The sequence below is a fragment of the Crotalus tigris genome, unplaced genomic scaffold, assembly GCF_016545835.1.
Source record: "Crotalus tigris isolate CLP2741 ecotype Arizona unplaced genomic scaffold, ASM1654583v1 scf7180000017567.3851432, whole genome shotgun sequence".
In the NCBI taxonomy this organism is placed as follows: Eukaryota; Metazoa; Chordata; class Lepidosauria; order Squamata; family Viperidae; genus Crotalus; species Crotalus tigris.
The window spans coordinates 3,576,585-3,601,613 of NW_024096477.1; the positions used below are offsets into that span (position 1 = coordinate 3,576,585).

General features: G+C 35.4%; 1 protein-coding gene across 5 annotated transcripts in view; it reads right to left on the minus strand.

Annotated features, from left to right (window-relative positions):
• The window catches only part of FARS2 (phenylalanyl-tRNA synthetase 2, mitochondrial), a 217,615-nt gene that overhangs the window by 69,492 nt on the left and 123,094 nt on the right, over positions 1-25,029 (minus strand). For all 5 annotated transcript variants that reach the window (XM_039350737.1, XM_039350747.1, XM_039350755.1 and 2 more), the window contains one exon: positions 2,634-2,794. In XM_039350737.1, coding sequence (XP_039206671.1) covers positions 2,634-2,794 — 161 coding nt within the window. The remainder of the gene's footprint in view (positions 1-2,633; positions 2,795-25,029) is intronic.

Genomic DNA, 25,029 nt, shown 5'->3' on the forward strand with positions numbered 1-25,029 from the left:
GCTCAAATATTCAATTTTTAAACATTTCCTTTAGTATATACAGATTTTAACTTGGAGGGAGTCAGTTAAAAATTCATTTGAAAAAAAATCTTGGAAATTTATTGCCTATGTCATTTAGATATTATAGAGGAATGGAGTTAGCTGTATATTTTTAACACAAATGCCTGCTTAAGTATGTTAGTAACTTCCCTCAAAAGATTTTTTCATGCATGCAGATGTTTTCACTGAGAAGAATCTTAGAAGGAATGGAAGGAATGCACATAACAAACTATTATCTACAAAAAAATTGAGTTCATTCATACATGTTCTCAGATATTTCCACATGTTTACAAAAAAAAAGACATTTTGCACATATCCTCAATTACAATAATCAATTAATCAATAATTCACATTGTGGGTTGTTCCTCATTATTTCAGGCATCCAAATTCAGTTTACATACTAATGATGCATATTTGTTCTTAATAGATGTGCTGTTAAAAAGCAGATCACAATAAATTAAACTATTTAAGCATCATACTCCAGTCTGATGAAAATATCTGAGAATTCATATATTTTTCATGTGAAATAATGTTAATGATAAACTGAAATGACAAACATGAACTACTATATAAAGAAAACCAGTTAGTACTACTCTGAGATAATAGTGACTGAAATGGCTGGTTTGAGCACATACAATCATTTTTCTCAGAGCCAGTTTTACCAGTGGTATTATGTACTCATTATATTCTGCAACACAAAGACAGATAAATTATATTATCTATTTTTAATGCAGGTCTATCTCCCTCGTGGCGTGGCTTACATAAACCCCGCTGAAGTATAACCCAGTAATTTTTCTCATACTATATTTGGAATGGTTTGAACATAAATGCCCAACAATTTAATAGTTGATAGAAATGAAGATGTTAGTAAAACTGCAGAATTTGTTATAACCACAGATTTATAGGAAATATGTTATCTCATCCCTTTTTTCAGTTTTGCACCAGCTTCACACTTCATGGGACTATAGGAATTATAGCTGTGTGTTGCACTGCCTTCACTGCTGTAACAGTGCTGGGCTTCTTCTGATGCCTCCTTCTTCTGGAGCTCACCAGATCATCAGATACCTCTCTCACCTGGAAAATGATATAGGTCTAACTTTCAAGTTATCCCATGACATCTGTCACTCTTTGCAGATCTTGGTAGGGCTTCCATCTCCTTGATAATGATGCTTTGATTTAATTTTACTTTTCATAATGTACACTAAGATGAGAAATAGCCATGGCATTTCCAAGAAAATTATCTCTTTTCACACACATCTGTAGTTCTTTATTCCCCTTCTCATTATTCAAAGCACAAGAAAGAATGGCTTGTGGACTTGGATCAGCAGTATTACTGATATCCATGTCTAAGTGTTACATGCAGGCTTCACCAGGTAAGCAAACTGTTCCCATTAAGAAATCATGCTTTAGAACTTATACAGCTTTTCCCAAAGGTTGAGGGGTATAGTCAGTGGTGGGATTCAGCCAGTTCGCACCAGTTTGGCAGAACTGATAGCTAATTTTTTGTTGCCCAGGCCCAGAATGGACTTCCGGAAGTGGCATCCACACAGAGAACCAGTTGTTCACATATTTGAATCCCACCACTGGGTTTAGTGCAAGTCCACAGATTTTATTCACCTGATTTTTTTATTCTTTCAACGTCTAGCTGATGTCTCAACCTACCCACCCTCTTGCAATTTTTCTAACTGTTTAAGATGAAAGAGACTGACTGATTCCTTTTTGGGCTGCAAATGCTTTTCCACATATGTATGAAATCAATTACTTCTTCATAGTCATTTGGTAGCCTGACCATACTTGGAAAACAACACACGTAAAGTAGCAACCTCTATGCCCTTTTCAGTTAATATTGATTAAATGAATAAAATTAGAGATGCATATTGAAACTCATGGAAAGCTGAGTTGAATTAGTCTACTACTTGAATATATTACTGTTTAAATGAGTTAATATGAGAGAAATTAGTAAATTCAGTCTGGGGTAACTTGATGGGTTCTAAGCACCAAATTTTATATGAAATTAGTAGCTTCTTTCCCTGTGTAGTTGTCAAAGTTTGTGGACTGTTCACAAAGTCACTAAGGCTGAGAAAGAAAAGGCAATATTTCAAAACATTACTAACAGAGAACAGAAGGTTGTTTTATGCCTACCTGGAAAATGCTTACCTGGAAAAGGGCAGTTAGATTCTTAGATTTGGATTCTGATAAAAACAACCCACACAGATACTACCTTAATGAATTCACTCATAAACGAGAGCCAGAATTTTTGATTATTCAGTTTCCAAGATTCAGAATCTTAACTTTTTATTTCTTGCCATAAAATATAATTAATGAAACTACAATCAATGAATATTGCCTATTCTCCCACCTTCTCCAAAATGCCACAATAAATTATTCAAGCAAAATATCTGCATTATAGAACTAAAAGTTTGTTTCTCCATTACTATAAGAACATCTACAATAATCTACCAGAGATATTATATTTTTGATATACCATTCTCTCAAGAAAGTTGTTAAACAACTGACTAAACAAAAGCAATATTTCCACAGAAATAAAATTCTAGATGATTTGATATTAAACTTGTCAACATCTTTAATCTCACCTGGAAGTATATGCTCTGGTCAATGTGAAGCACATTAAACTGTTTCAGGAAACGTTCATCTTGGCTCCAGAAAATGCGAATGTCAGGAATCCGATACAAGATCATGGCCAACCGCTCTAATCCCAAACCAAATGCCCATCCAATTTTGTTCTCAGCACCAGCTGCAGTTACAGAAAGAAAGAAAAAACAGACATAAAAATAAACCATGAAGGAATGAAATGAGAGTATGTTAGCTAAATAATAACTAGATTCCAGAATTAAATTAAATAAAGTTGATAATTTGTAAAGAATGAACATTTTTTTTAAAAAAAAGTGAATCAGCATTCCATCTTTTACTTTATTCTATTATGGATTCCACTTTAATAGAGCTATCCTGCATTCCCTAATGCACACTGCATTTTCCCTGAAAATGAAAGTCCACTATGTTATGCAGAACATGTGGTAATAAATTCTGTTTCACTGTGTGTTGTGTGAAATATTTCCTTGCATCTGTTCTGAATTTCCTACTATTCAGCTTGAAATGATGATTCTGAATTCTAGTCATAAGGATACAATAATCCCACTGCAAAGGTCATAAATGCAAGGATTGGTCATAAAACAACTTTTTCATCGCTGCCACAACTAGAAATGGTTGTTAAACAAGGCAGTTGCTAAATAAGGACCTTCAACATCTTATATTATTTTAAGACTTCAGATTTCTTTATTAAAACCAAGCTGGTAGCCAATAATAATTGAATCATAAGTCCACATAAGACATTAATAAAGATTTCTGTCTAATCTTAGAATTCTATCCTTATTTAATGAATCAACCACTAGCTAATACATTAAGGAATTATGGTAACTGAATCCCAAATTTCAGAGGTGGTACATGTCTGTATATAGAAGTTTGTATATATTCCATAAATAATTTCCAAGTTGAATTAAATTTTGTATTAAACATATTCATCAAATACAAATTCATTTTTGACATTTATGCATATTACAACAGATGAGTTTGCCATTCTTACATAGAGAATATTACATATGATTTCCAAAAAAAGACATAAAGTGTCCTAACGGATGTTATCACATACAATGCCAACTCACTATATTTTAAGGCTTAATTGTTTGATGATAATTTTAATTGGTCTAAAAATACAAAGATAAAAAATTATTACAAACTAAGAAAAACACAAAAAAAGAAAAAAAGGGGGAAAGGAAGAAAAAAATATGTTAAAAAAGGGGAAAAAATATACAGAAATGATTTCCCCTTCATAAAAACAAGTGTAAACAATTTCAGTAACTTAGTGCCTTGTCTAATATTCCAATCTAAATCTCTTCATCCCATAATTCATACTACTTGTTTGACTACTAAACATGATTATTGCATTTATAAGAAATTTTAGAAAATCAATTGTCTATTTTGGCAATCAATATTGGAGTAATACAATGGTAAAACATTTCAAACCAGATGTTTTGTTATATTTGTGATAAATTTAATATTTAACTTCTACTCATATTTCTGTTGTTGCATGTCAATTGTCTTGTTTAAGTTCTTCATCCATTTAATCATACTCTACATAATTTTCTATCAGTCAAATATACCTGGGCTTAGAAGATTAAGATATTTGAAAGTTGTAATCTTTTTTACATAAACTATTGTTTTTGCATTTCCTATGTTTTTGTTTCGAACTATCCTTTAATAATCTGATTCCACCAGGAAATAGAGTCAGGTTTATGCTTGCATTTTATATCAAATTATTTATAAGCAGTCCTTTTGCTAGAAACCAAAAGATATACTGCATTAATTCTGGGGTTGGACAATTAGAAATGTTTATGAATGTAAAAATGCTGGATATTATTGAATTTTAGACCAAAAAGTTAATATAATTATGACATTCCACATGCAAAAAAGTTGTTTTAGTAGTCTATTATGATTTAAAACTTTCAGTCGCAAGAATAAGATTAGAATTTTTTTTAAAAAAAATATTTTATTAGATTTATATTCCACTTTTCCTCCAGAAGCTCAGGCAACCTCAACTGTTTTACTTGAGCCCAATTTCCTTCCTCCTTCCGGATTGGCTCCAGAAAATACTGTCAAACATACCAGTTTCAACTTTAATTGTTTATAATTATTTTTAATCTCTGATTTTTTAAAAGTATTTTACTTTAGTGATCAGACATATTAACTATTTAATTAAAAAAGGAGGGATGTAACCAAAGCAAATTAACTAAACGAAACCAAATTAAACCTTTTGCAATTCCTTTCTAAATAAAAACACAGGGATACATATGGTATGTGCCAATTAACTCATCATGTACACACAGGACATAATAAGGTATAGCAATGTCCAGCAGGCTACCTAACAAATATGTAACATCAGAAAATCAAATATGCAATTTTGCAAATAACTTCAAAATAAGTTGCATTTGAAAAAATGCATGACAGATAAATTGTCTGTCTTCCACAATTCTATCATCTCAGTGATTATGACAATTGTAACAATTTTAATTCATCTTAGAAATTATCTGAAATGATAAAGAGGCTATGGTGGCTTTTAAACCTCATACCTATTTAAAGGATTATTTTGCTTTAAATATGCACAAGGGAACTTCAATGTCAATGGTCTGGGATGCAGGTAAAGCCTACATGCGGGGGATTTTGATACAAATGAATAATGTTCATAGACAGAAGCAGATGCAGAAACGTAAGGAGTTGGAAGATGAGATTAAATTAAAAGAAAAAGCTTTGATTTTAAATCCTACAGATGAGAAGGTTAAGGAATCTATAAAATTGCTTAAATCACAATTTAATATGTTGATGGCTGATCAAACTGCAATTAATTTACTGTATATGAAACAAAATACATTTTGTAATGCTAATAAACCAGGGAGATGGTTGGCTTACCAACTGAGAAAGAAGCAGAGACAGAGAACTATAGATAAAATAAATTATAATGGTAAATTGGTATATCAGAAGGAGTTGATTAAGAAATCCTTTTTAGATTATTACCAAAAATTATATATGAGTACTAAAGTACAGGTTTCAGATATAGATAATTATTTAAATGAAGCTAACTTTCCTAAATTAACAGAAGATCAGAAACAAGAAATTAATGGTTTGATTACTAGTGAGGAGATTGAGACAGTAATTAAAGAATTAAAATTAGGTAAGGCACCGGGTATGGATGGTTTGACATCTATTTATTACAAAACATTGGTACAAGAGATGACTCAACCTTTAAGTGAGCTTTTTAATAATATATTACAGGGTTCAGAGATTCCCCCGTCATGGGGTAGAGCTTTTATATCTTTGATTCCAAAAGAAGATCAAGATCTCACTTTACCAAAGAATTATAGACCTATATCTCTCTTAAATGTAGACTACAAGATCTTTTCAAAAATTTTAGCTAACAGGCTTATGAGGGTTTTGCATCATGTAATACATATGGATCAAACGGGTTTTATAACTGGAAGGTACATGAAGAATAATGTCAGACAAATTATTAACTTATTAGAATATTTAGATAAAAATAATCAAGTTTCTGCAGGATTGATATTTTTAGATGCTGAAAAAGCTTTTGACCAGCTGAATTGGCAATTTATGTTAAGATTAATTGAGAAAATGAATTTTGGAGAAAAATTTTTACAAGCTCTTGGTGTTATTTATCAAAAGCAAACGGCACAACTTATAGTTAATGGGGGTTTGTCAGAGGTGTTTACAATAGAGAAGGGGACTACACAGGGTTGTCCATTGTCACCATTGCTGTTTGTTTTAACTTTGGAAATACTGTTGATTAAAATTCGAGAATCACAGCAAATAAAAGGAATAGAAGTTAATAAAAAAGAATATAAATTAAGGGCTTTCGCAGATGACTTGGTGGTTACCTTATCTCAACCTACTTATTCTGTAATAGAGTTATTACAATTGATACATCAGTATGGACAGGTTTCGGGTTTTAAAATTAATAACAATAAGACTAAAATATTGCCTAAAAATATGACTAATCTGGATAAGCAGACTTTGGTTAAGTTGACAGATTTTGAGGTTGTCAATAAGGTAAAATATTTGGGGGTTATTTTATCTGTTTCTAATGCAAAATTGTACAAAAATAACTATGAAAGGCTGTGGGTCAATATACAAAGAGATTTGGAAAATTGGGAGAAGTTGCAATTATCTCTTTTGGGAAGAATTGCGGCGATTAAAATGAATGTTTTGCCAAAGTTTCTTTTTTTATTTCAAATGATACCTATTTTAAAGAATGAGGTTAATTTAAATGAATGGCAGAAAGGTATTAACAAATTTATCTGGGCAGTGAAAAAACCAAGAGTAAAACTTAAAATTATACAGGATATTCGTGAGAGAGGTGGACTCAAGGTACCGAATTTGAAATTGTATTATGATGCTGTGGTTTTAACATTAATAAGTGATTGGGTTAATTTAACAAATGTAGAAATACTCCTCTTAGAGGGTTGGGATTTACTTTTTGGATGGCATGCCTATTTAATTTTTAATAAAAAGGTTGATAGGGTCTTTAAATCTCATATTATAAGGATTTCTTTACTTCGGGTTTGGAGGAAATATTATAGAAGTGATTTTAAAATTCCACTATGGGCTATACCGGGGCATGCGATAGAAGGGATAAGGAGAGGAGTCAAGATGGATAGCGTTTCTTATGCACAACTACTTAGATGGGATGGTAAAAATTGGCAATTAAAATCTTTGGAAGATTTAATACAAGAAAATATTATTTATTCATGGTTTCATTATAGACAAATAGTGGAGAGGTGGAAGATAGATCGTAATGTGGGTTTACTTAGAGAAGATGAGAATTTATTAAAACAAATAAAAGATCAAAGACGAACCCATATTAAGAGAATTTATGGGGTGTTAGTAGAATTGGATTCAGAAGTAGAATTAGTTAAAGAATGTATGGTCAAATGGGCACAAAATTTTGATGAACCGGTTCTATTAGATACTTGGGAAATTATTTGGGTGAGGAATGTTAAATTTACACAAGCCCAAAATTTAAGGGAAAATTTTTACAAAATGTTTTATAGATGGCACCTTGATCCACAAAAAATGTCTCGTATGTATCCTGACTTACAGCCTAAATGTTGGAGATGTGGATGTTTGGATGCTACTTATTATCATATCTGGTGGTCATGCAAAAATATAAAAGCTTTTTGGATTAAGATATGGTGGAATATTCAAAGAATTTTTAGAAGAAGGGTAAAATTTACCCCACAACTGTTTTTGTTAGGTATTGTTTCTGATTGTGATACTAAAGAGACTATATTGATGTTAAATTTAATCACAGCGGCAAGGTTGTTAGTAGGGCAATGTTGGAAGAAGGAATCTTTGCCTACCTTGCAAGAGTGGTTTTTTAAAGTTTCTTATTTGGCGGAAATGGCAAAGATTTCGGCTTTCTTGAAAGACCAATCGCAAGAGAAGTATTTTTTGGTATGGAAAAAATGGATAGATTTTATACAATATAAGTTGGATATAAAAAAATATTATTTAGCTTTTCAAAAACTTATACTTAAAATTTAAGATATTTTATAGACTTTTTTCCTTTTTCTTTCTTCCTATTTCCTTGTATTTCCTTGTATTTTTGTTTTTTTATACATATATTATTGTTAACTAGTTTACAGTTTGTTTAATGTATTTAGATTTGTTTATGGTTTATATTTGTTTTAAGACTTTTTGAAAAAATATTAATTAAGCCTGTATTCAGCTCTGGGAAGGTCGGGGGAGGGCATGGGAGGGTTGGGAGGGCTTGGGGAAGGGAACCGTATTGTTTTGTAAAATTTAAAAATTTTCAATAAAAAAAAAACCTCATACCTATTATTAAATTGTGTATTGCCTATTATTATCCAAATATATAATTGAAAGAGAACAAAAAAAGAATATGCCAGAAAGTTATTAATTGCATGCTCCGTTCCCATCTAGTCTGAAAATTGTCAGCAAATCTCTAAAGAAAAGCACAACAGTATCTGATGACATTTGATCTCTGCTCATCACTGATCATCAATCACACTTGATCATCAATCACAATTAACAAGTGAAACACAGAAAAGTATCACCATTTAAAATAACTTAGATTGTCAACATTTTAGAGATCTTTATTTAGAAAAGAAAGTAAACTGCCAACTTTTCAATCAGTGCACTTCATATATTTTAATAGAAATAATGAACTCAATCTTACAAAACATATTAACTCTTTTATGTTGCCTTGTAAATCTGATTCTCGCCACCCACAGACTTTTTACCTGGCTAAAATAACCCTTTAGGATGCTAAAGTTCACTTTGCTAGAGTCAGAACATATGTATCTAGTCTTCAGCAGCATATAAAGTACATGTGATCAAATGACCATTTGGCATTTGGAAATCAAGACTTCTTTTTCTTGACATTACAATTATAAAGAAACCAGCAATTAATTTCCTATAGTTCAGTATGAAAAATGAGTGGATCTATCTATAGCTCTAAGAGATACACTGTTTGTGGTTCTTGGATTGCCCAAAACAATACAATTGACCATGCTAATCCAAGTTAAATATGATGGTGTGGATGGGACATCTTCTTCCATAGTACTGAGGAAGAAGAATCTTGTTACAGTTAACTTCTGTGTTAAACAGAAGTCTGTAACAATTTTGTAAGAATGGGACTTGAACCACTTAATAAAATAATATGAAATAAACATTACATAAAATTATCACATCTCCATGTCATTGCAAATATAGAAAGATTTAACTTTTCTTATCAAATAATAAGGTAAAGGTAGAACTATTGTTTATAAGACTTGGGAGTGAAAAACTGTTTCAAAAGTATTAAGGCAATTAGCCATATCCCAATATGCAGATCATAGTGCTGCCAAAAATTTTTCACTTTTTTCTTCTTCCTTGACTCAGCTTTAGCCTTGACCTTTCAAAACAGCTCAACAAACCATATTCAATATCTGAATAACAACCTAGTCCTACTTAACATAATTTTATGCATGAAAAGCAACATCCTTCATCAGAATTAGACTATTAATAAAAGTATATAAAATGGAGCTTCACAGCGATCAATCAATTAAAGCTTCCTTTCCATAACTTCAAGTCATTACTGATGCCATATTAAATGCAAAAGGGTATGAGAATTCTTTATGCATGCCAGCCCTGTTCACTGAAGTTTACTGGTGACATGAATTGCATGTATTATGGTAAAATAGAGGGTTAAATAAATGTTAGAGAATATAGCAACAATAGTTAGGGAAATGGGAAATCCTACCGATAGCTAGTCCTATAAGGTAGATCAGATAAAAAAAAAAACCAACTGCACAGGAAGCCTGGAACCACACTTCATTAAAATATTCTATAACAATGGAATCTTGCAAGTCTATGATTTTGATTTTCCTTCCCTCTTTTTTACTCCTTTAAGTCAGGGAAGAGTCAGCCTGAGTGATATCTTAATACTATCTTCCTTCCTAGAACTTATGGAATCTCCCTGGTTGTCTATTCCATCCCAAAGTGAAAACTTGGGCAAGAAAACAAGCTATAATAGCATGGAGAAACTTGCTATTTATGTTTTGGGGAAACCGGAAAGAGAGCAACATGAAAACCTTTGAGGAAAGGATTCTAGCAAATAGAGGAAATGTCTTGCACACAAAAGCTTTACATTTAATTTTCTTGGCATCTGGTCTTTTGAGAGTGGTTTATAGCATTCTGAGGTAGACCAGTAAACTACTTCTGGAAACCATGAGATGAAGGATTCCTGCTCCCTTGGGATACATGGATTTCTCCTTCTGAGACTGAACTGTCAGTTCATTAACTGCTAAGATCTAGGAAGTATAGGTGGCAGAGAATGTACTCCATGCAGCTGCACTGCCAAAAAATCCCTGACAAATACAGCACTCTCTGGGTAAGGTCTTCTGTAATCAGTTGCATCTTTGCAAGATCCACTACACTGTGTCCCTGAGGTGTGGCTTTGAGAACATAGCTTTAAACTCCCTCAACTATACAGGATGAATTGCTTGGTGGACTCCACCCGGGAGGACCCTGCCAAAAACGGTTTTCCTTGATGATGGATACTTAAATCCTGAACTTCGTTTTCGACTATTTATTTGGTCAGGCCATTTTTTTTAATCCTAAAAAGCAGAATTTAAAAAGATGTAGCAGTGTATAGCTGTTGACCATTTAATGGCCTAGAAGCCCACTTCCAAGCTGAGAAATACTAAAAGCTCCAGGAAAGGGAGGGTCTGGTAAAGATTCCTCTGTTATAAAGTGCATATAATGTCTCTCTCCTTACTGACCTGGTGATTAACATTAGGAACAGCTGAAAAAAGGACTGACTATTATTCACAGTCCTAATAAGCTAGGGAGAAAGAAGGAAAAAATGATGCATGTGCATATATAAACCCATCTTGTATTTCGACAGCTGGCATGCAGCTTTTGATCTTTTGAACCTATGCTACCTTAGGGGTGGAAAGGATGATCTCCTCTGGTGTGACAAAGATCTGATTTGGCACATGGCAGCTTCATTTTACAGTAATTTTGAGTCATTTGTCCTCAAAGGCAAAATTTTAAAAAGTGTTTGGGTGCCTTAGGACGAATCTGTTTCATTTGTATCATGTATCAGAAACAAACATATTATATAAATAATGTTTAAATGGAACATCAAATCAGAGATATGTATCAATATTTATTAAGACAAAGGGCATCCTTTAAGACTTTATAGAAATGTAATGAACCTTTCTTTCTGTGCTTCAATGCCAAAAAATGATGTAAATGTGGATAAAATGCAGGGTAGAAAAATCAACAGTATCTTTTAACCAATACAATTTTCACATTTATACTAGGACTGATTTTAACACAACCTTATTTAAACTTCACCGTTGAAGATACCCTTAGGCTATTTATAATGTATTTAACCAATGGATTGTTCTACCCCTCTGTGGTGTCTTAAATATTCCTTATTTGGCCTCATCTATTTTCATGTTGATTTAGTACTGGCTAAGAAACCTTGAGGCGAAGGTTACAGGAGGGCACAGAATGAAATTTGTGGCTGATGTCTCTAGAGAACAACTCAGTTCATGTTTCAGTTAGCCCTAGAGGTGTGCCAAAACCATCATTTTCTCTTTCACCTTAACTCAAAAATTGTTCTTTAGCTGGGAGATAGCCAGACAAATCAAAGAAAATACAATTTAAACTCTGTTGCTGTTTGCAATGTCATTATCCTGTCCTTTCAAAACTCTACTTTAACCCGTATTACCAAAATGGCTGTCTTAAATACCAGGATTGCAATAACTAAAGACCTGTTTTCTGAACAAACCATGCTTTGTATATGGTATATGGACAACTTAAGACACAAAGATTGTCTTGTTGGATCAGGCCCACCTGCTACAGGGGATGTGAAAGATCCTTTAAATACAGTTGATCCAGAACTAAGCGGAACTATTTTTCTTTCAAATAGGAAGTTGCTTGGCTTATTTCTGATTCAGTACAAATATCGACATCGTCCCCATCTGCCCATTGATCCATCTAATACCTGCCCCTTTCCTCCCACTTTTGACCCGAATTAATATGAAAGATTAGGAATCCGAGATTAGAACACCATAGCAAGCAAAAGAAAGAAGTGGCCCTTGGGGAGGCTTTGAAGGTCTCTAAAATCATCTTCCAGCATCTGCTTATGTATCCTTTAGGAAATACGTTTTCTCAAGGCCACTGCATGCAGTTGAAAATTCAGAAGATGATGATGTGAACAAGTTTTAAGATTGTGTACATTTAAGGATTGTATGCTTATAAATATAATTATCTTTCTACATAGATACATAAAGTTAACCCAAGGAAAGATTGGGGGGGTGTTTGAGATGAAAAATTATGGACCATGATTGTACAAATATAATTTGATGATTGGGCTCCAAGGACATTTGAACTGTTTAGCTCAGTTTTCAAATATAATACCTATGAAGTACAGCTTGATAAATGGCAAGCAAGATGTTACTACCACTTTGATATGGACACAATGGTGCTAAGATCCTGTCTACTAAGAGTGGAGCTGATGAACCACCATTTTCTTCCGTTGATGTTTTTTTCTCCCAATTAAGACAGCAAATTAAATACATCTTTTCATGGCTTAAGACCAGTAAGTTTAGAAATTAGGTGAACTGAGTCTTCCTGGGCCACTTTCTCATCCTTATTGATTTGCATGAGAAAAGATGGCATCTATGTGAACTGCCAATCTTATTGACAGAAAAATATTCAGGTAATAATACAGGAAACCAGCTAGTTATGATTTACCAGAGCAGAATAATAACAAATATGTCTAGATCCTAGTTCTGAAATTGTCCCTAAAGTTTTCCAGTTTTTATATATATTTATACATAAGTACGCACACACTTGGGCATATACACACACAAACACACAGAAAATGCAGACACCTGATTCGCTTCATCAATTCACATTGAGAGCTCCTCTTATTTTTCTAGTCAAACATATCCCCAACTTATGGGCTGCGGGCCGTTACCAGGCCGTAGCCTCTTGGCCACTGGGCCGTGTGAGTAACTGGGCAGTGCATGTGCATACCCCCCCTCATGCCAGTTGCTGTTAGTACCGTGTAAGCAACGGCATTGCCACAAACCTTGCACAGGGGCAACAGCGCCACAGGTGGCAGGTAGGCCAGAGTGTGATACTCGCACGGAGGTGGCATTGCTGTGGGCCGTGGTACGATCCTCACACAGGGCGGCGCTGCAAGCTTCAAGCTGGGGCGGCATCGCTGCAGGCTGTGGTGCAATCCTCGGTGCAGGGGCGATAATGTGAGCTTCGCACCAGGGTGGCATCGTTGTGGGCCATGGCACAATCCTCATGCTGGTGGTAGCATTGCCACAAGCCTGGTGGCAGCAGCGCCACAAGCCTCACACAGGTGCCGCTGTCACTGACAGCCTCACACGCATGCTTACAGCCGTTTGTGAGGTGCGCATGCTTGCAGCCTGTTTGTACGTGCATGCACACATGTAGCCACATTCATGTTTGCGCATGCGCGAGTAAGGTACCCTCTCTCACTGGGCTGCCAAGCCAAAAAGGTTGGAGACTCCTGTTCTATGATATTTCACTTCATTTCTCCAACCATCTGGTTTTCTATTTCCATCCTTCTCCAGTCAGCATTTGGTAGTCACTAACCTTGCTCTATCTGACTTTTTCTTGGGTTGCCAAAAAGGCTACTTCATATTCTTTGGACAGGCAAGAGAACCAACTACTCAGTGTTAGAGGAAATTAATGCTGAACGCTCACTGGAAGCAAGGCTCATGAAACAGAAATAATCATATTTTGTACACATCATGAGAGCTGAAGCATCTATGATAAAGGTGATCATGCTGGCCAAGTTGGATGGAAGGAGAAGAAACCACCAGTGTATGGACCAGATAGATGGAACACTGAATGTTACAGAAATATACCTGCAACAATTGCATAATGAGATAACAGACAGTGCTTTTATCCATACAATTACCAGGAATTAGTTACAATTCATTAGAGTATAACAATAGTAAGAGGTTTCTCCTATAGGCTTGCCCACTATATTTTTGCAAAACTCACCTTCTCTTGTGTGGATGTAGTTGCAATATTATTCAGCTTGAGACTGTCAATCATTAATAAAACCCAGTGTGCTGGGTACCTGTCTTTCTATCTGTTGTAGAATGTGAATTTCTGTATGCATATAAATGGATATATTTCCCTACATTTAGTAGGCCATATTAAATACATCCTATAAGACTTAAAAGAACAAGTCATCGAATGATGGTTATATAGTTGGGACTGCTTATTCTTGGGGTCAAAGATCCATCCATTTATTACACTGATAGATCTTCACACAAACAGCATTTATTATATCGTATTTGGAAAACAGAGAGATTCTGTCACTCAAAATGAAAAAAAAAAAGCTTCTTTGCATACATAACAAATGCCTCAAGGTGACTGAAACAGCTTCCAGTTGCATCAAGACTGGGAGTGAGAATGCTGCAGTGTCTCAAAAAAAAAAAAAAAACCCTCTTACTTTTGGACAATATCTAGAGCATTTGTGACCCAGTCATAGCAAGATAATTGGGATCTAGACTTGCCAGGGGTCAAACCAGCTATTATATTATTATTATTATTATCGATCATCGCACAGTCAGCCAGATGTTCAGACTGGATTTGGCATTTTGTCTACCTTTCGAGTCTTTACCCAGGACCTGGGATAGGCAGATGTGGATGTTTGATGGTATTACAGATATCGTCGCAGGATGGAAGCAGTTCCTAATAAGGCCGCCTTTTGCAATTGACTAATAGCGAATTTGTCAATGCCAATGGTGTTCAAGTGGTGCTCCAGTTGTTTTGGGATTGCACCCAAGGAGCCTATTACTATTGGTACTACCCTTGCTTGCTTTTGCCACAGTCTTTCTATTTCTATTTGTAGGTCTTTGTATTTTGTTATCTTCTCCAGTTCTTTCTCTTCTATTCTGCTATCTCCAGGCACTGCCACGTCCACTATCCAGACTTTTTTGTCTTTCTTATCGACAATTGTTAAGTCTGGGGTGTTATGTTGCAGGTGCTTGTCTGTTTGAATTCTGAAGTCCCAGAGCAGTTTAATTTTATCATTTTCTATGACTTTCTCTATTTTATGATCCCACCAGTTTTTGCTTACAGGCAAATGATATTTTTTGCAGATCTTCCAATGCACCATTGTTGCTACTTTGTCATGCCGCTGCTTGTAATCAGTCTGTGCAATCTTCTTGCAACAGCTTACCAAGTGGTCCACTGTTTCTTCAGCTTCTTTGCATAGGCGGCACTTACTGTCTGTTGCTGTCTTCTCAATTTTGACTTTGTATGCATTTGTCCTTAAGGCTTGGTCTTGTGCAGCCAGAATTAGTCCCTCGGTCTCTTTCTTCAATTTTCCTGCTCTTAGCCATTGCCAGGTTTTATTATTATCTGCTTTCCCAGCTATTTTTTTCATGTATTGGCCATGTAGTGCTTTGTCTTCCCATGCCTCTATTCTGTTCTTCATTTGGTCTTTCTTGTAGGCCAGTTTGGTCTCTCCAGTGTTAGTAAGCCTTCCTGATATACTAATTTCAGTGCATCTTCATCATTGTTCTTCAGATATTCTTCCAAAGCCATTTTTTCTTCTTCAACCATCTGATGTACTTGTAGCATTCCACGCCCACCTATTTGCCTTGGTAGATAAAGTCTATCAATGTCACTGCGTGGATGAAGGGCATGATTCATTGTCATTATTTTTCTGGTCTGCCTATCCATTGCTTTTAGTTCTGCTTGAGTCCAGTCCACTATTCCAGCTGTGTACCTAATGACTGGGATTGCCCAGGTGTTGATTGCCTTTATGGTATTTCCTCCATTGAGTTTGGACTTTAAGATCTTCTTCACTCTCTTGATGTATTCACCTCTAATCTTTTTCTTGACTTCAGTGTGCTTGATGTTGTCAGCTTGAAGGATACCCAAGTATTTGTAGTACTCTTCCTCATCCAGACTCTTAATGTTATTTTCGTGGGGCATCTTGATTCCTTCAGTTTTCACTATTTTTCCTTGTTTGATAGTAAGTGTGGCACATTTGTCCAAGCCAAACTCCATTACAATATCTTGGCTATATATACGGACAGTGTTGAGCAGCGATTCTATTTCAGATGATGTTTTTCCATACAGCTTCAGATCATCCATATAAAGGAGGTGGGATAGTCTGGCAGATGTTTTTGATGTTTGATAGCCATGTCCTGAGTTATTCAGTATTGTTGACAGAGGAAACAGTGCAATAACAAATAGTAATGGTGATAATGAATCTCCTTGAAATATTCCTCTCTTGATATTAACCTCTCCCAGCTTCTCACCATTGATTTGCAACTGTGTCTTCCATTGTGCCATCGATCTTTGCACAAATTTTCTGATGTTTCTACTGACTCCTGTTATTTCTAGGCACTTTATTATCCAATCATGTGGCAGAGAGTCAAATGCCTTTTTGTAGTCAATCCATGCCACATTCAGGTTGGTCTTCCTTCTCTTGCAGTTTTCCAAGATCATTTTGTCTATTAGGAGTTGATCTTTTATTCCTCTGCTATTGGGGCGGTTTCCTTTCTGCTCAGGTGGAAAGAGATTGTTTTCAACTAGATGCTGTTGTACTGCATCAGCTACCACACCAGTTAGTAATTTGAAAGTTGTTGGTAAACAGGTAATTGGCCTGTAGTTGCCTGGTGTTGCCCCTTTTGCTGGATTTTTTATTATTAGGTAGGTTTTCCCAGTTGTTAGCCACTTTTCAATTTCTCCTCCTTGTAGTATATTGTTGAACTGCTTGGAAATGAGTGGGTGTATAACAGTTAGATGTTTCAACCAAAACCCATGCAGTTCATCTTCACCTGGTGCTGACCAATTTTTGATTTTCTTTGCTCTTTTTTCTACCATTTTTGTTGTTATTACTAGTTCTTTCATTTCAACTTCTGTTTTATTTGCATCCACCTCTTTTAACCAAGCCGCATCCTTGTTGTATTTCTTTGGGTTATCCCATATCTGCTTCCAGAACTGCACTGTTTCTTCCTTGTCAGGTACTGACTGATTCCTTGCAGTTTCTCCATTGATGGATTGGTAGAAACGTTTCTGATTGGATTGAAATTGGAGGTTCTGCCTATAGTTTGCAATTCGAGCTTCATATCTACTGATTTTCCTGGCTATAGCTGTTATTTGTTGCTTTATTATTTCCAGTGCTTCCTTGATCTTCCTTGTTTCTAAGTGGTATTTCTTGATTAGGTATTCTTTGGTCTTCTTGTTCTTCAGCTTCTTTTCTTTCATCTGTTCTAGCTTGCTTGCATGTGATCTTAACTTGCTGATCTTATTTTCTAGTCTAACCTTCCATTTTTCTGGTGCACTGTTTGTTTGTTTTTCTTCTTTGTTGATTTTGCATCCCAGGTATTCTGTTATAACTGCAGCTGTGCTGTACATTAGTTGGTTTGTTTCTTGCAGTGAATTGGTGCTTATACTTGATATTGCAATATTTGCATCTTTTAATGCTTGTGCTAGCTGTTTCTTTGGAACAAGCTTCAATGCAGGTAGCCTTATTCTGTTGTTTTTGTGCTGTTCTAGATGCTCAGTTATTCTTTGTTTCAATTCTTTTATTTCTTTAGTTAGAGGGTTTTGTTCTTCCTGAGGTAGAGGTGCCTGGTTTCCAAATGAGAACAGTTGTATATCTCTGCTAGATTCCTTCACTGCCAACTTCCCCTGGTTTGCCTCTACATTCTGAATTACTTCTGGTAATGCTTTGATTTCTTTGCCCTGGGTAAACCTTTGCAGTTCGTCCAATTCTGTTTCTGTGAATACTTTATTTCGTGTTATAAATCGGCATTGATCTGCTAGTCTCTGCTCTGTTATTTCTGATTCTGGATGTTGTTCTTTCCACAAATGGTGCATTCGTTTTAGATATCCTCTTCTTGTTGGACTTGATCTGTAGTAACAGATCATTATTTCTTTGTTTTCCATCACTGTGTATCTGCGACGGGTAAACACTTTTCTTCCAGTAGTTCTGCAGCTGCTGGCCCTGGTTGCTCAGCCAACAGTCCTGAGTCCTGTAACCCATTTTTCACCAGATATCCAGGAACTCCAATATCTAGCGCGGACCTTGTTAACCCGGGCGACGTCCGAGCCGGTATGGCATTCTGAAATTTACGTCTCACCATATTTTTTATGGGAGAGACACTCTTTGTCTGACTCCTCTGATGAGACCTGTCCAGTATGGTTGAACCTCTGGCATAGCTCTCATCTTCCTCAGAGTACACAAGCCCCACAACCACGTCAAGGTAGTGTCTCACTGGGGGATTATTACTATTATTACTATTATTATTATTATTTGGAGGAAGGTTAGATAATAATAATAGTAATAATAATAATAATTACTATTATTATTATTATTACTATTATTATCTAACCTTCCTCCAAATCCACTTCATGTCCCAAACAAAGAGGCTGGATTAGGACTTTTCAGCAGAATGACAGAGCAAGTAAGACATGGAACATTTCTCTTTTGTCTCTCCTTCCTTCTTGCAGCTAGTGAGATTATGATTGTAACTGGGATTTCTCTGGCATCTTAGCAATACAAGAGGAAGAAAGATTTTGTCTTTTTCCTCAGTCCTTTTCAATAATCTTGGTATAAAACAGCGGATCATAAATCCTTCTTTGCAGAAAAGGAGATATAATCTGTCTAACATACTCCTTATAAGAGACTTGAAAGACAGTTAAGCACTAGCTAGCAGAAGTGCGGATCCCCATTATGGTGAGTGGATTTCCCCCCAAAAATCTCTAGGTACTGCAGGCAATTATCTTACTGTGTATTATTGGCCCAGCTATACAATTTAAAAGCCTTGCTATATTAAATCTCTGAACACAAAGCTAATGCTCTAAGGCCTTTATAAAGTCAACAAACACAGAATTAAAAGGTGGAAGAACAGTAAAAATAATTCTACATTATAGCTGTGCAATTATAGCAATGAGAAAAAGAAGGGGGAAATGTCAAGGTCACGGACTAATATTTGCTTGAGGTTGTGGCTTTTAGAATTCCCTTTCCCCCCCCTACAGGATTCTTTATAGTGAAACAGAGGCTGGAAAGATTTTGATATTTTAAGATTTGCCTTCTGGAAAGCATGAGAGCTTACGTAGTTGAGCACTATGTGTAATCAACTTCAAAAATATATGTAGAAAATTCCGAGATAGTAACAGTAACATGAAATGAACAAATCTATTGGATTTAGGATGGAGATATGAAAATATTTCATATTTATATATGCACACACCATCACAAAAGTGTTCCAATTTTGCTTCATGAACACAACTTTTACTTGCTAAAGAAATCCAGTTTAATATTGCTGTTGCACTGGGAGCTGATTCAGTAGCTCAATGGATGCTTCATCCTCTTTCCCCTCACAAATCTATTTTAGATCACTGTGGAACTTACTAAATAGATAACGAGATGAGGAGGGAGAACACAATGATGTCTTTCCAAGTTGATGTATGTCCTATGGAGCCTGGAGCCACATCTACAGCATGATATGATTCTGGTCATAAGAAAATGAGTACTTCCAGACCTCCTGGAAGAATTTTATCATTCAGCCCCTGTCCACATTATTCCTGCTCTAAGGACTTTTTCTACCAAAAGAAGCAGGCAAATATGTGATAGGTTAGCCATGCTACTATGATCCTCTAAATTTAGTGTGCCTGTCAGGAACAGAAGCACGTAGTTTTATCTCTAGCTGTTAAGGTAAGAGTAGGTTTCTAGAACACCTCTAATACTCATACATAATTGTACAATGCATGGAATAGCGGAAAGTTTATTTCTGAGAAAAAATTTGCCCTCACTTAACATTCTTTCATTGATCTCCTTCTGTGGAAACAGAAGCATCCTTAGAAAATAACTGATCAAAGGCAAAGGCATTGTAAGTGGAATATGAGCTCCTTATTTATCCTAGATCTCTCCTTGGCAACTTCTAAATTAACAATTGGACCTAGTGAATTCAGGGTTAAATAAAACTGATGAGAGGAAAACTGTATATCACAATATAATTGGAATACTTCCAACCATAAACTGGCAGCTTGTATAACAACATTCAATTTTTCAGAAATGTCGAAGCTGGCTTATGTTTTGAGAAAATTGAGCATACCATGTGAACCAGTAAGCATTGCATCAGAACAGTTTGGGGATTATCGTTGGGCATCAACAAAAGTAATTAGGCAATTGATTAAGTCCTGTGCTAATTGTGAGCTTGTCTGACCAAATACACATGCAGATTTAGTTATAAAAAAAATCAAAACAACATCTGAGTTGGAGTCTTTTGGAATAAACATTTTATCTGTTGAAAAGGAATAGTAATCTGAAACTCTTATAGGATAATAAGAGCTGGGACTTATTCTATTTTGCTTGCTTGATTTTTAGTTAGGAATGACAATTTTATTGTCTGTCAAAACTTCTCATAACTGATGCTCACCTTTTGGCCCCAAAAGCTCAATTATAACGTATACAGGAGAAGAATTTAAAGCAAAAGAAAACCTAATTTAGTTTATTGAGAAAGTTTTTCTGAATTCTATCTTTCAGAGAGTTATATATAAAATTTGAGATCATATGAGGCACCTGTTCTGTGTATGAAATAGCTAAGATACAATTAAAACAGAAGAAAGTATTTATTATTTAAAATTAAGAATGTGCAAAATCTACTATTCTAGTAATAAAACTGTTTGTCTTCCAGGACATATACTGAGCCAGGTACTCCAAGGGTGGTTTAATGGTTTTTCTGAAATTTCCTGAAATTAATCCTCCAAAGCAATCTGAATCTTTGTAGATCCATTGCAAACTGTTTCTAGTTCAGATTAATTTCTAGAAAAACCACCCCACCACCCTCAGAATTGCTGGATTGATGTGGTCCAGAAGAACCAAACATACTTATGTAAATTCACATACCTAGAAAGTATTTGAATTATATCATGTTTTTCTTCAAGGTAAACTCATTAGCAGTAATCTCGACACTCAGAAATACCAAAAACCAACCCCCCTTTTCACTCCCTTAAGCTCATCCTATCCAGTTTGCTGTTTTTTGCATTTCTGCAAAAGCTTAACAAAGATATTCTAAACTAACATAACAGACAAGATTTTTCTGTAAGTAGTTTATATCATGTCTCTAAAGCAGTGATGGTGAACCTGTGACATTCAGGTCAAAGGCAACATATACGCCACAAAATTTTGGGTGACATCTTAGTGTTCACCAACATCCAACAGCTATTCTCAATAGCACATCCCATTCCTATACAAGAAGGAAGCTGGGGAGGCCATGCAAGAATAGGATTTACTCTTACATAGCCTCTGGACCCTCTGAAAATGAATTTGTTTACTAATATTTCATGTTTGCAGTTATTTGATATTTCTTTCTATAATGCACAGCATCACATATGATTGGATTGTGTTTTTTTAAAAAAATAAATAAATGAATATATAAAGAAATGTTTTTCTTTTGTCGGGGGGGGGGCAGTGACACTCCAGCAAAGTCAAGTTAGGTATTTTTCCAAATCAACTAAGAAATTTGCTTTCTCATTAAGTCACTGTGTGCTAAATAAGTCATTTTTCTCTCCTAGTTTCACTCATTAAGTTGGTTTTGATTCGGTGGATTATAGATCAACTGAGATCATTTCTATTACATTACAAAGACATTACTAAATCACTACTAGCATGTATAATACTGCTTTTTGTCATAGGTCAATTAATATGAGGCCAAACAGCAGCCTCAGATGGGAAGACCTATGGAGCATAATTCCAAGCATGTTTATTCAGAAGAAAAATTTTCTGTGTTGAATTCCTCCTGGACTCTTTCCTGGGAAAGTATTATAGATTATGTTTTTAACATTCAACCCAATACTCCCCTTGTCTCAATTATACGCTCTTAAATTTATTTCATGGAACTGAGAGATAATAATAACCAGAGGTTATTAACTTTCTGCAACTTGGCGTTTTCCACAGTGTTTAGGATGGCAACTCCTCAAATGCTCATCTGACTTGCATGAACCAAGTAATATGAGAGCTGCAAATTCACACATTCAGAACTTTCTTTCTAAGAAAAAAAAAGTATGAATTAGTTCTCATTATATGTTTATTCTCTTCTTCCTAGTTAGCTCTGAAAGGGGAGAGAAGATTGCCTGTTGGGTATTAGAGAAAACCAGGAAGACAAATGTACCATCACTGAGCACTTTTTATAAAATACACTTTTACCATATAAGCAAATTATTTAAGCATAAGTTTACAATATATTAACATAATTTGGCTTAGCTGTGTAAGATATATCAGGCTAAAATAAAAATTGCTTTCAGGCAATAATAATTGGGCTTGTATCATGCAAAAACTGGCATTGACAAAATCAAATTACGAAACCCCTAAAAGTGTTTAATAATTGCAGAAACTAAGCTAACGCACTAATAAAATTAACATTAATGAACTAGGTCAATGCTGAAATAAAGCAAAGAGCACGATGTACAAAATGCTGCAACCTGCTTCTCCAGAGCTCTATTCTGCAGTTCAATTTTCTCTCACAATCTGGTACTTTATATAGTAATGAATGGGCGCTATGTTGCTCTTTGACCTGTGTAACACAGGCATTAGTCATAGCACAATGTGCTGGGCTTCTCAGCAGGATCCCTGATTACAGTTGCAAATAGTCAAGTAGCTGCTTAGTATGGAATAGCTGAACTAGTAAATGGCTCTGAATCAATTGTCTAATATTATGCGAATTACAATGGTGAGAAAGGGATTTAGACTGCACACCGGTGGATACTTAGGTTTCAGGACTTATGGGAAAAGGCCTGTGTTTGCTTTGTTGTAAGCAAAATCAAGAAATGTGCCTAACTGCTGGGTTTTTTTAAAAAAAAAAAAACATATCTTTCATAATTTCTTAAATATTTTGTTTGAAGACAATTTTAGCCAATTGCCAATTGTAATAATTAGGTGGCTAGTTTTTTTATCTTTCCACCCATCCATCCATCCATCCATTTATTGTTTCTGTTTATTATACTTTGTGAAAATTAGTTTCTGTTTTAAATCAAAGTTTTTCAGCACTAGGGTTATATGCAGGACCAGCTATATCAGGGGCCACACAAAAACAAATCTATGGTTTTCTAAATTATTTTTAAAATAGGAGGAGATTCCCAAGAATATGACTGTGGATGCATGTTTTTAAACCTGTCTGCTCTTCTGGAGAGTGGGAAAATTGTCACAGCCATCTTCTTTTAGGTAAATATGGCAAATCTTCCTTAATCCTAACTCCACCTATCTCAGGATCCTCAGAAATGAAGGTTGGTGTATGGTTCTGAAGACTCACAACTTCTTTATTATAGAATGGCACTGTCTTTGTCTTTTATCATGTAAAACTAGTTTCCAACATCTTGGGTGTCCCCATATCCTCTTACTCAGTAATTATGAAATCAGTTGAGTAGGGTGCCTCCTTTAACTCATTTTGAGTCTTACAGTATAACATTTTTTTGCTTTGAAGTTTCTGCCTGATTTTGCAAATATAATAATTCATTTTTAATCATAAAAATTTGTTGCTAGTTGCGAAGTCGTGTCTGACTTCATGAAAATAAACACTTTTAAAAAGGTAGCATTTATCTTTATTAAATGGCTTCAGGAATATAGTCATGCTAATCTTTCATCATTACGATTGCAGGTTTACCTGGAAGAAACACTTAACTAAACTCAAAGAGCTAGAATTGTACTACAAGTAAAAAAAGAGACAGAAGAAAAAGAGAAAAGGATACAAATTATTCTTGATTTGTATCTCATATAAATTTCTTTAATCACACAGTTTAGCCTTTCAGTCTGACAGAAAAGATCATGCATATGAAAAAAATCTAAACTTTTAATTAAAAATTGGGTTAAGAAAACTCTAACGATCATTGCAACATAGAACAAATTATTCAGGCTTTTCATCATGAGGAGAAATAAAAAATTAGAAAAAAGCTTCATAGGGAAATGAATCAAGAACGAAAGATTAAGTTCACAGGAAGAGTTCAAAAATGAGAGGACAGTTATAAAAATACAGAAAAGGCTATGAATTTCAGGTTTTTTGAATTATGGAATCCCTTAAAAGAGTGCCTAACTATTATTACAGATTCTGGCATTAAACCTTTAAAGTTCTTTTTAAAAAATAATTATTCTTGCAGTGAAGGTCAATGCTACATTGAGATGCTCCAGGAGAATTTCTGCTAAAAAAAATATAGTTTGGATGAAGTCCATGTAACATTTTCACTTTCTGCTAGTGATAGGGAAAATTGTTCTTTTTAAACAAGAGGGAAATCCCCCCCCAAAATTCCAAGAGGCTGAGTAGGGAACGGGGTCGTCTAAGTCACCTATAACGTTTGAGGAGATTGTATGATTTCATTTATATTTCAGACTATGTTCTTGGAGAGGGAGAGAAACGGGAGGAATCTCTTGTGATCTATAATGATATTTTGAACCTTTCCAGTATCTTTGTGGAAATCTAGACAGAGTACTCTATTTCAGAATTCCCCAACTTTTCAGGGTTGGCAGCCTGGGGCGGGAGGGGAGGGAGGAAAGAAGGGATGGTTTTGTGTGTGGGGATAAACACTTGTTGCTTGTACAGGTGGGGCTGTGAGTGCTCGTGTGAGTGGGGTCACAAGTGTCCACGCTGCTCGTGTGAGTGGGACTGCAAATGCCAGCAACACTCATGCGAGTGGGGCCACGAACATCCGCAACACTCGCATGAATGAGATCACTCACACCCGCAATGCTCGCAGTGACACTTAGGGGAGTGGGGTTGTGAGCATGCATGTGTGTGCACACTGGCCAGCCACTCACACTGCCCAGTGGCCAATAGGCCGTGGCCCAGAAGTGGGCCATGGTCCACAGGTTGGGGACCCCTG